This window comes from Sorex araneus, chromosome 8, assembly GCF_027595985.1.
Source record: "Sorex araneus isolate mSorAra2 chromosome 8, mSorAra2.pri, whole genome shotgun sequence".
Taxonomy (NCBI): domain Eukaryota; kingdom Metazoa; phylum Chordata; class Mammalia; order Eulipotyphla; family Soricidae; genus Sorex; species Sorex araneus.
In genome coordinates this window covers 46,567,042-46,578,452 of record NC_073309.1, presented here as the reverse complement: position 1 = coordinate 46,578,452, position 11,411 = coordinate 46,567,042, and the positions used below count along the sequence as shown (strand labels likewise).

Genomic DNA, 11,411 nt, shown 5'->3' with positions numbered 1-11,411 from the left:
AATGGTCCGGTGGGTAGACCCTGATGGAAACACGGGGTACATCCGCCCAAAAATTGCAAGGGGACTGGAGACTGATCTCATAGGTCTTGACATCTTGCCTGGTGCACGGGTTACCCGATCTCCAGAGCTGATAACCAGGTGTCCATCCTGCCCACTCCTCCCTAAAATTTCTTCTTTAAATATTGGTATGTGAGCTTAATAAAATTGAGAGTTGTTTGACCTCCAACTCTCCCCTCTCTGCGTGGTTCTTTCTCGGTGTTGGCGGTGCGGGTGACCGCGGTGCGCTGAGGGGCAGGGCAGAGGCTTCTCCCTCTCCCACTCCCTCTCCTATAGGGAGTAAGTCCGGTGGCTGGGGGATCTTACCCCAGTTTGTCAGGGTTGACTGGCCAGGACCCTGACAATGGTACATGTGTATGTGCTCATGTGTCCATGAGTGCATATGCATGCTCATACATGTGTTTGTGTGTGCGTGGGTGTATGTGTGATCACAACTGAAGGGGAAGTGGCCACAGTCCTTCCCAGGAAGCAAAGTGCAAATAGGACAGATAAGTTTCAGGATGGGGAGGACAGGGAGGGGCAAAGGCCCGCCCCAGTTCGTGACTGGCCCTGCCTCCCCCCTTGCCCACGTCCAGAGCAGCTCAGCTCAGGAGGAGGAAGCTCAGAGGCTCACACATCTGTCTGCCTGTCTGCCTGCCAGTCTGCCCGGCAGCAGTAGGGCTTGTGGGTCTTTCTGGGGTTCCAGCACTTCTCTCAGCTGGTGGGAGCCAGCAGCAGTGGACACATGGAGCCCCCATCAGCCCCTACCCACAGAGGGCGCGTGCCCTGGAAGGGGCTCCTGCTCACAGGTGAGGGGGACCTTCCTGGGGTGGGCAGGGGACACAGGCTGGGGTCTTCTGGGGTAACAGAGCTTTGAGAGGGGACAGAGCATTCTCTTTGCACGGGGTGGGCGGGGCAGGGTGAGATTGGGACGGGGGCCCCAGGGCGACAGGTCAAAGTGCTGAAGCCCATCTTTGCATGTGCTCGACCCGCAACCCTGCTCGGTCCCCAATCCTGTGTCAGGAGGCACCACTGGGCACACCGGGTATGGCCCGAACAACAGAGCAAAACTGTATCCGGGTGGGGGCTGGCACGGGAATTCTCATGCTGTGATGAGAATCCCAGTTGCACGGAGGATGAGACGCATCTCGTCAGTCTCCGCAGATAAGATGGACTGGGGCCTCGAATCCTGTCCTCAGGCACTGTGTCAGGACTCGGGGAACCAGGCGGTTGACCTGGGAGCCCCGTCACTCATCACAGGGCTGGAGCCGGTCCCACGGGCCTCGTCCTCACGGGCTCAAGTCTTGAGGCCAGGAAGACAGACCACAAGGAATCTAGAAGGTGCAGTTAGGGAAGGACAAGGTTCAGGGAGGGACAGCAGGGACGGGTCCACTGTGAAGTGGGGGTTCAGAGCAGGAGGAGGGTGCATCTCCCCAGGGCCATGAGTGAGCGGGGTCTGGGACAGGGAGGGAGGTGCGACATCTGGGGAGAAAGTGACAGAGAACAAAGTCAGGGACGCTGAAGTGAGGGTTTCCTGCCTCTGACCCTGAACCCATAGTGCACATGTGTGTGCACACAAACACAGACACACACACACACACAATGAAATCTACAGGGCTGAAGCCTTGCTCCATCCTCAGGACACATCTTTCCTTTCGTTTTAGTTAGTGTTTAAAGGCTGGATGTGGTCAAGGGGGTTGGGCCACAGCACAGGTGCTCAAGGATCACTCCTGGTTCTGTGCTCAGGGATAACTCCTGGCAGGGAGGGGGTCAAGCCCTGTCAGCCACATGCAAAGCAAGGGGCAAGGGGCAAGGCCACATGCAAGGCAATGCCTTGACCCTTGTACTATCTCTCAGCCCTCCAGGACACATTTTCCTCCCCCGTGTAACAGGCCTAATCCTCCGACTCTCTCTGATTCCAGCCACACTCTTACCTTTCTGGAGCCTGCCTGCCAATGCTGCATCTGTGGAAATAATACCATCCAATGCTGTGGTAGGGGACGATGTCACCATGTTTGTCCACAAGGTGCCAGAAAATACTGTACGCTTAGACTGGTATAAAGGGGTAATTGAATCAAAGAACATCATTATAACATTGAAAATAAACCCAGAAAATATTACTAATGGGCCTTTATTCAGCCACCGAGAGACCCTGTTCAACAACGGAACCCTGCACATCCAGAACCTCACCCAGAGGGACAAGAGCACCTACCTCATACAAATCTTTACAATGGGAGGTGACTCTATAACAGCAAGAGGAGTCCTCGGCGTGTACGGTGAGTGGGCTGGGGTGGGGTTAGAGCCGAACCTACCTACCACATGGAATTTGGTCCCTAATGGAGCTGCCCTCTCCCCTGCATGAAGCATGATAAAAAGTGACGTTCTATCAGTAAAAGGAGAGCTTGGCGTGTATGGTGAGTAATCCCTCTCCAACCTTGGGGACTGAGGGTGAATCCACAACAAACACAAGATTTGGTTCTGGACGGGGCAGCCTCCTCCCTTGCACGAAGCTTCCTTTTGGGATATTTGAGCATTTGTGCAGGACAAACACTGAAGAGAAAGATCTGGTTCCTGATCCAAAGTCCTCCAGCCCTGGGGCCCGACTATGCCTCTGTGGAGCTGGACACCAAATGGTCATTAAGGTCCTTTCCTGTGGTGGGGAGAGCTCAGTGGGCTGGAGCACGTGCTTGCCTGAGGGAGCTCTGGGGTCAGGGCACAGACTCATGCCCCCCCTGAGGACTGTCGATTACTACCCTTGAGCACTGAATCTGGAGTAACCACTGAACACCGCAGGGTGTGGCCCCACAACAAACAGGAAAAGATCCTGTCTCCTTCGGGATCTCTCAGAGGGAGAAGTCCTGGCCCTGGCATGAGCACAGTGGAGGATTAATCTAGAATGTGGTTCTAGAACTGAATGACCCACAGCCACACTGAGCGTCAGCGGGGCAGAGCCCAGGCCTCTCCACAGGGGAGACTCACCTCCCTGCAAGGGGCTGGCATACACGTATTGGGGTCCTGACATGTGGGTCACCACTGATGGAGAATTCAAGAAAGGACTTTTCCCCTCCCCTGCACCCGCATAGGGCCCATAGGGAGCCCTTGAGAGTGAGGGGACAGTGGGGAGGGTCTGAAACTGGGTCAGAGTCCTGGGAGGTTCTGACAACCCCAGACCCCTGCTCCACCCTCTGACCACTGCCCCTAAGGCACCCCAGAAGCCAGGGGGCACGGTGGCTGTGGACTGGGAGCCGTAGGACGGTTCGGGGCACATGACTCTGCTTCCCGTTCACAGGGGCTGACCTTTGGGTGTCAGAGGTCACTTGAATCAATACTCACAGGGATCCTTGTGCTCTCTGCTCCTTCCACATCCTTCCTCCTACTCCTCCTTCTCCTCGTCCTTCTCTTCTTCATCCCAGCCAGCGCTGCCCCTGCTCCCCACACTTCTTCTTTCCTGAGTTCCCCAGAAACTCCTGCTATTGCCACTGTTCTGCCCCATCTAACTCCGGAGACCAGGCCCAGCTCCTGGGCAGTGGGCAGAACACAGAACCACTGGGGCAGCAGCTGCACAACAAGTTCCCAGGTCCATACGGGAAGGTCTTCCTCTGGGGCCCTCCAGGTTCTCTCCCTCCTGGTGCCGGCAAGGAAAGCCCTTCCAGTCCCCAGCTCCACCTTCACGCCTTCCTCAGAGATGCACACAGCTGCCTCACTGAGGGGAGAGACACCAACTCTGACGACACGCCCCTGGAGGAATCCAGGCACCACAAGGGCCATGTTCTCTGTTCCCCGTACAGTGCGGCTAACCAAACCCCAAATCAACGCCGACAACGAGCACCCCACTGAGAAAAAGGACACCGTGACACTGCAGTGTGATCCTGAGACTCCAGACACGACCTATCGGTGGTTCTTCAACTCTAAACCTGTCGCTCAGGGTGGTGGGCTGGAGCTGTCCAAGCAAAATCGGGTTCTGACTTTAAGCCCTGCCCTGAGGAATAACACTGGAGCCTATGTGTGTGAGAACTGGAACCCTGTGAGCTCCAAAACCAGCGACCAATTCAACCTGGCTGTTTTGTGTGAGTAACTCTTGTCCCTACCCAGGGGGGATGCTCCCCCAGTCCATATTGACAGGTCACATCGAGCCACCTCCTTCATGTCCTTCACCCCCAACACTTAATATGTCCCATCCACACCCAGACAGGCCACAGCTCTCTTCCCCGCAGGCTCAGCAGTCCAACCCTGGGCGGGATGAGGACAGCCAGGCCCACCATATCTGGGAGGCCCGAGTCAATGACCCACCATCAGAACAGAGTAATGGCTCAGACTCAGACTCAGAGAGCACACGAGGGTCAGGGTCAGGACTTTACAGCAAGGTGAGACCCGGCTCAGAGGGACACTGAGGCCCAGGACAGGCAGGGGCTCCCCTTCCCCCCAACATCTCAGATTTGGTTCTGTGTTGCAGATGGCCCAGACCCTCCCATCATCTCCCCCTCAAAAAACTTCTACCGTCGAGGGGCGAGCCTCAGCCTCTCCTGCTACACTGCCTCCCACCCGCCTGCAAAGTTTACCTGGTCTACCAGCAAGCAGGCCACGGTAGTCGCACAGAACTTCTTCATACCCGCCCTCTCTCTGGATGACAGTGGTTCCTATACCTGCTTCGTCAGTAACAATGTGACACTACTCAAGGCGACCAATACGATCAATATCACAGTCTTAGGTAAGTGCCTTCCTGGAATGTTGGTTCAAAACTTGGGTTGGAGGGGCTGGAGCAATAGCACAGCGAGTAGGGCGTTTACCTTGCATGTAGCCGACCCGGTTTGATTCCCAGCATCCCATATGGTCCCCTGAGCACCTCCAGGAGTAATTCCTGAGTGCAGAGCCAGGTGTAGCCCCTCTGCATCGCCCGGTGTGATCCAATAAGCAAAACTTGTGTTGAAGTTTTTTTTTTCCCATTTGCAAGCTTGGGCCAGCGTTCCCACTTTAAAAGCAGGGGTCCTGGGTTCACAACCCCGTGCTGCGTAGTGCCTGGAGCATCAGCCCCTGAGCACCAAACCTCACCCAAAACACAGAACAAACAAAAATGACTGAAAGAAGCTATTTCTCTACTGTCCATGGACACAAGTGAATCTCAAATTATTCCCCTGGCCTCCCTCTTACTAAATGTCCACAGATTTTTCCACTCCGCATGTTTCAGATTTCTCTTGGCTCATATAGCAAAGCCTGAGACATGCTGGGGCTTCCTCTGAGACCCAGAGGCCCTGCAGGGTAGCAGACTAGAGGGAAGCACTAGGGTTTGGCTGCTTGTTGCCTCAATAATTCCCTTTGTCCCTGCTTTCTGTTACCTGCTTTCTGTGCTACGCTACAAGCAGAGTAGATAATTTTGATCTGAGTGCCAGTCCTTTTCCCTGGAGAGAATGAGACCTCTCAGTTGCTGTAGACAGGACAGAACTGGCTCCTTGCTCTGCCCTAGGCCTGCCCTCAACCTGCTCCGATGCCGTCAGGGGAGGGATGAGCACATGGAAAAGGAGCTCTGGCTACCCATTTGGAGTCTCCAATGCTGCCACCAACTGACACTGGAGCTTCCTCAGGCCAGGCTGCAGGGAGTGGAGGGAGGGAGCCTGGGAGGCTCCTCTGAGCTTGCCCTGCTCTCAGCTGTCTGACACTGCAGCACCTGCCCAGGTGACAAACAGAACAGAGCCCACCCCCAAAAAAGGGATGTGTGTGTGTTTGTATGTGCAAAGCAGGTAGAGCACCTGGCTCACATGTAACTGACCTAGGTTCAAACCCAGCACCACATCTGGTTCCCTGAGCACCTCTAGGAATGATCCCTGAGCACAAGACCAGAACTAAGGCCTGAGCACTGCTGGGTGTGGCCCCAAAAGCAAGCGAGCCAATGGTAAACAACAGACATGTGGTGTCTGTTCCTGAGAAGGAAGGAGCAGGGCCACAGACACGGTTTAAGGAGAGGTGGACAGCACCAGCCTTTGATGCACTGTGATCGCTTTCCTAGAGATTCCTTCTCTGAGAGATTCGAGATAAGCTTTGAGAATTTCAGAGTGAGAAATCCCTGAGCCTATGGTCTGAAGGGCTGACTCAGCTATTCCACCTTGCTAAATAAAACATTTACCAAGGAAACATCTTTTCTTCTTCATGGGAAGCTACTGTCCATGACAGAAGGTTCAGGCCTTTATCCAGACACAGACTCTAAGAAGGGGTCACCGCAGGGTGGGACAGTGGGAGAAGCGTTCCATACTGATTTGCTGGACTCACATGCTGAGAAGTTTCCTGGAGCTGCTGACACAGAGATGGAGTGGGGGGACAGGCTGGGAGTCATCTTGAGATAAATGAGGGTCACAGGTTGAGAAGCTGCTTTTTCCTAAGGGTTGTGAGGAAACAAACACCTTCTCTGTGGCCCGGCCTTTCTGGTGACCTCTGCACACTGTGGCCAAGGAGACTAAGATGCCTGAGGATGGCGTGAACCCAGGTCCCAGCTCGTCCTGACACCTCAACTCCATTTCTCTACAGACCCAGTGACATCAGCCTCCATCCATGCCTCCAACACCACAGTGGCAGAAGGTGATAACAACGTGATCCTGGTCTGCATCACGAATGACACTGATATCTCCACCCAATGGGTCCACAATAATCAGCCTCTGCAGCCCTCAGACACGAAGCTGCTGTCTCGAGACAACAAGACCCTCACCATCACGTCTATCTCGGTGTCCGATGCCGGCGACTATCACTGTGAGATCTCCAACCCCATCAGTTCCATAAAAAGTCCCCGCCTGGAGCTGCAAGTGACATGTAGGTGGCCTTCAGCACACCCTCCTTTCCTGCTGCATGTCATGGGTGGAGACTTCTGAGGAGTAGGACCCTCCGATGGTCTGGGAGCTATGAGGAGAACAGTGGGCGGGACCCAGCATGCTGCCCCATCGCTTGGGTTTCAGCTCGTGGCCCTGGAAAGGATTTCCGCTTGGGGAACCAGCTGTTCGGAGGATGTTGTGTGGTTGACGATGCCAACCCCTGCAGTCGAAGCAAGCACCCGGGAGGTTTCGGCAGTACCGCCCATTCCCTCTCCCTTTGAGGGGATGTTCCCTCAATATTTGGGGCTCACACATAGTTTGGAGCCAGCTGGGGGTGACACTTGTGATGGTGCCAGGAATGACAACAGGAGTGGTAGGAGCCCTGTGACTTTGTGGGTCCCTGAACTCTCCTTGTGGTTCCCGTGCTCATGCTGGGCGCTTAGCTCCCAGGCCCCGCCCCGCCCCTCTTACTATATCGATGATAACGGGGTGTTCTTGGTGGGGAGTCAAGCAGAATCTGGTTGATAGCTCAAGTTCCACAATTCTGTGACCTCTGCAGCCTGCTTCTGGGTTTTACCTTCAGACTCGCTTTCTGAAAAGTGGGCCGCCCCCCTCCCCACCCCTACCTCGGAGGGATGGAAGGATTAGATGAAATGAATGTCAGCTTCCTTCAGAGTGCCAGTGGTCCTGTCCCCGTGGTTGTCCTCTCATACCTTAGCTCCTCTCCCCAGCTGGGGACCTGGTTGGGGGTGGGGGGAATATCTCATTTTTAATGAGCGTGGAGCTGAGCATGTAAGGCTCAGGCCCTCTCAGACCTTCAATAGTGACAGAAAAATGATGGTGAGAGGCAGCAGTGTGAGAAGGGGCGGGACAGGGATGTGGTGAAGGTGGAAGTTAGAGCAAGCCCAAGATTTCAGTCGGAGAAAAAGAGAACTTTGGGGGAGCCCACAGCTGGGCCGGGGGTGCAGAGGCAGCTCCACGACATGCAGACTCGTGTCATTTCCTTCCTTCCAAGCAGACTGACCCCTGCCAGCAATATGAAGCCCGCATAGCCAGGCTGCCGGACTCCGCGCCAGGCAGCTTTACTTGGGGCGCCCCAGAGGGGGGCGGCTGAGAGCCCTCCCACCCCAAGGGACCCAGCCCCGGCAGCCGAAAACCTCCGGACCCAACCACCACCACACTCAAAGCTGCTTCCCATATGCTCAGGCCGAGCCTCACGTACAAGTGAACATATTCCTGGGTTTCCCCTGGAATGGACTTGGACGCCCCCCTGTCTCCCTCCAGCAGGAGGAATCTCCACAGACATCCTGGTGGGGATTGTCATCGGTTGCTTCATCATCGGGGTCCTGATTGGGACGGCGTTCGCAGCTGTCCTGGGCTACTTCCTGTTTCTCAGAAAGTCTGAAAGGTCTGAAGCCATTTCCAACCTGCTGGTCCTGTCTCCATGGCTCTCCTCTCATGCCCCAGTTCCTCTCCTCAGCTGTGGATCTAGGTGGGGGCACCTCAAAATCTCCCTGACCCACGTGCCTCATTCAGGCTGCCCCTCAGTGCCATCCAGGCCACTGAAGCCACTGTGCCCCCCAGTTTCAGCATTGGCACCTCTGGTTCCAGAACCAGACACTGCCACGGGCAGGCTAAGTGCAGCCTGGATGCACGGGCCCGGCTCCCTCTTGCATCTCAGGGACCCTTGAGCATCCATGGTATGGTCTGGTGAACCTCAGCCCCACTGGGTACCCCCGCAACTCTGCACAGTCCACAAGGGGCATGTGCATCTCATGATCTGAGCCCACTGAGAGCAGAAAGGGACCAGGCTGGGCCGGGTGGGCTCCGATGCCCCCCACGTGGCAGATGCATGATCCTCGGCCCTGAGGTGTGTGCTGGGAGAAGGGGACCTCGTGACAGAGCCTAGAGGGTGCTTGAAGCTTCTTGACCAAGTCTGTGAGTGGGGAGAGGCCCATCGCCATGAGCATGTCCTCTAGGAGGATCCGCATCTGGGATCCCTCAGGCACCGCCCCACCGTCCTCCTGAGCTCCACATCCCTGCTCATCAGAATCCAGGTCTCGGTCCAGTCCCAGACTCCCAGAGTTTCATTCCCTGCCCCAGGGCTGTGCCTTCTTAAGGCTCTGCAGGGCGCCCCCTGCTGGCGCTCCCCTCCCGCCAGCATTGGGGAAATGGGAGCACAGGGCTGGGAAGTGGGACCCTCTCTGGCCCTTGCTTGGACAGAGACTGGGAACCCTTCTGACTCTCACCTCGGATGACCTTCTTAGGAGCCCAAGACAGCTTGACCCCAGAGAACACCAGCCCCCCGCGGACTCCCCAGGTGAGTGTCCCCTCCTTCGGGATGAATGGGACGGGTTGCCGTCCTGACTCACCATCCTCTCCTGCCACCCTCCCAGGCTCTGACCTGGTCTTGAACCCCTAGAGGGCCCTAAGGAACCACTTAGCACAGGGGACCCCCAAGTGGCATGTCAGCCCAACCTGCGGGTCTGAGTCAGACTTGTCCCCCCCGCTCCCTGACCCTACAGTTGCTAAAGGTCTCCCCAAAGGAGACCCAGTGTCCCCTGATGCTCTGGGACTGAACCCCAGTCCTCTGGGGTGCTCCCTCTATCTGTGCTAACAACCTGTGTCTACTTCCAGGCCCCAGTGCCCCAAGCAGCTCTGCCTCCCAGGTAAGCCCAAAGGTCTGCAAGGCACCAGGGAGGGGGGCCTGCAGCTATCCCCCATCCCCAAGAACATGGAAGGGTCTCTCAGACCTGAGCCACACTCACTCAGGGGTGCCCCCTCTTCCTGCTGAGAACCTACCCGGGTCCCCATCCTCGTCCCAGGAATCTGGAGACCAGCCAGGGGCAGGCATCCTGGGGGTCACAAACAGGGTGGTGCTAGTGGGGGACAGAGCTGGCATTCAGTTCAGGGTTTATCCCTTGTTGGCTAAGCAGGCACAGGGTACCCCATAAGAGTGACCCTCACACCCTGTGTCCTGACACCCACTCTCTTACCTACCCAGGCACTCCGACCCAACCCATCTCGTGCCGTCCCTGTCTATGAAGTGAGTATGGGAACGTGGGTCACCCCCGCCAGCCCAGGGTCCTAGATTATTCCACAGCCCTTCCTGGCAGTGCTTCCAGTTTCAGGAACATCAGAGAAAGGGGTTCTAACTGGGGGGTTGGCAGGGACACCTCAGGACACATCCTGAGACACGGGGACAGGGCTCAGGCCTCTTTTCTCTCTTTTCAGGAGTTACTGACCCCAAACTCAAGTTTCTACTGCCGATCACCACCAAGCTGATGTGGCTCCTTAGCATCTCAGGGAACCACCCCATCAGCTGGGGGGCGCCACTGAGCCCTCAGAGTCTTGAGGATCCAGGACATGCAGCCTAAAGCCAAGGGACAGTTCTGAGTCCTGTGACTATTTGGGGTTTCCACCTGAGAATCAGGATCCCCCGGGACTTCTGGAGACCCCTCAGACTTTCCTGAGCCCTGAGTGGACCGGACAATGGCTCTATCCCCCACCCCAGGATTTCGGGTGCTTTCATAGAAATTGGTGGATGCCTACTCTTTTTTTTTTCCTTTTGTCATTGGCACATCAGGCAGTGCTCAGGAGTGACTCCTGACTCTTCACTCAGGGATCACTTCTTGCAGGCTCAGGAACGATATGGGCAGCCAGGGATCGAACCTGGGTCAGCCACTCACCAGGCAAGCACCCTACCAGCTGTTCTATGGCTTGGGCTCCACCTTCCTATGAAGTGATCCAGACTGGGACCAGCTGGGACCAGTCAAGAATAAGGAGGCGGCCACAGCCCTCATCTGGAGGCATCTTGGCTCTGCGGAGTGGATTCCATGAGCTCTACTCTTCTTCCCGAGAACATTCAGAACTGAAGCCTTGTTGACACGAAACAGTGGCCTGCCCTGACTCTGTGGGGTTATGAGCCCTACTGTCCGCTGTGGCTGAAGCTCGGCGGTGGTGGCTGTAGTGGGCGCAGAGCCTGTGGTGCCTGTCAGTGGCCTCACACTGAGGCCATACACAGTTTGGAGAACCCCAGTGCTTCCACCCGTCCTTCCCTACATCTTTCATAATTATGGGGTCCTGCTCATTTGGTTTTTGGGGAGCTGCCTGTCTATGCAGGGTCCTTAAATGGACATAGCCCTGGGAGCTGCCTCAAACGAGGGTCAAGAATTCTTGGCACAGCTCTCTGTCCCACCACCAGAGTATGTGGAGTGGCCACTGTGTTGTCAAACTAAGCCTGTAGAGAAGTTAATAGTTCACCATTCATAGTCTGCAAGAATGTTAATAAGAAATAGATGCATTTTGATTCTGCAGAAATTGAAAGTACAGAAATAATTAGATTGTTTTTCTATGTATTATTGGTTTAGGGGCAAGTTGTTTTACACTACACTATGTTCCTCACCTTTGTTATGATCAAAAACGTGTGCTTTTTGTAATAATTATGAATAACTATTACTTGTATCATTTGTCATCCCTTTGATCTTCGATTTGCTCGAGGGGGCGCCAGTAACGTCTCCATTCCTCCCTATCTCGTGCTAGTGTAGCCCAATAATATCTGCTCAAACCAAGAACAGGAAG

The 11,411-nt window shown here is 55.5% G+C and overlaps 1 protein-coding gene across 1 annotated transcript; it reads left to right on the top strand.

Annotated features, from left to right (window-relative positions):
• The first annotated feature begins 781 nt into the window (after nucleotides 1-781).
• On the top strand, nucleotides 782-9,252 carry LOC101539735 (carcinoembryonic antigen-related cell adhesion molecule 8-like). Its single transcript, XM_055146441.1, has 9 exons — nucleotides 782-845; nucleotides 1,959-2,312; nucleotides 3,825-4,103; nucleotides 4,490-4,744; nucleotides 6,553-6,831; nucleotides 6,975-7,085; nucleotides 8,115-8,238; nucleotides 9,098-9,150; nucleotides 9,227-9,252. Exons 1-9 carry the CDS (start codon nucleotides 782-784, stop codon nucleotides 9,250-9,252), a joined length of 1,545 nt encoding a protein of 514 aa, XP_055002416.1.
• Nucleotides 9,253-11,411: the final 2,159 nt, after the last annotated feature.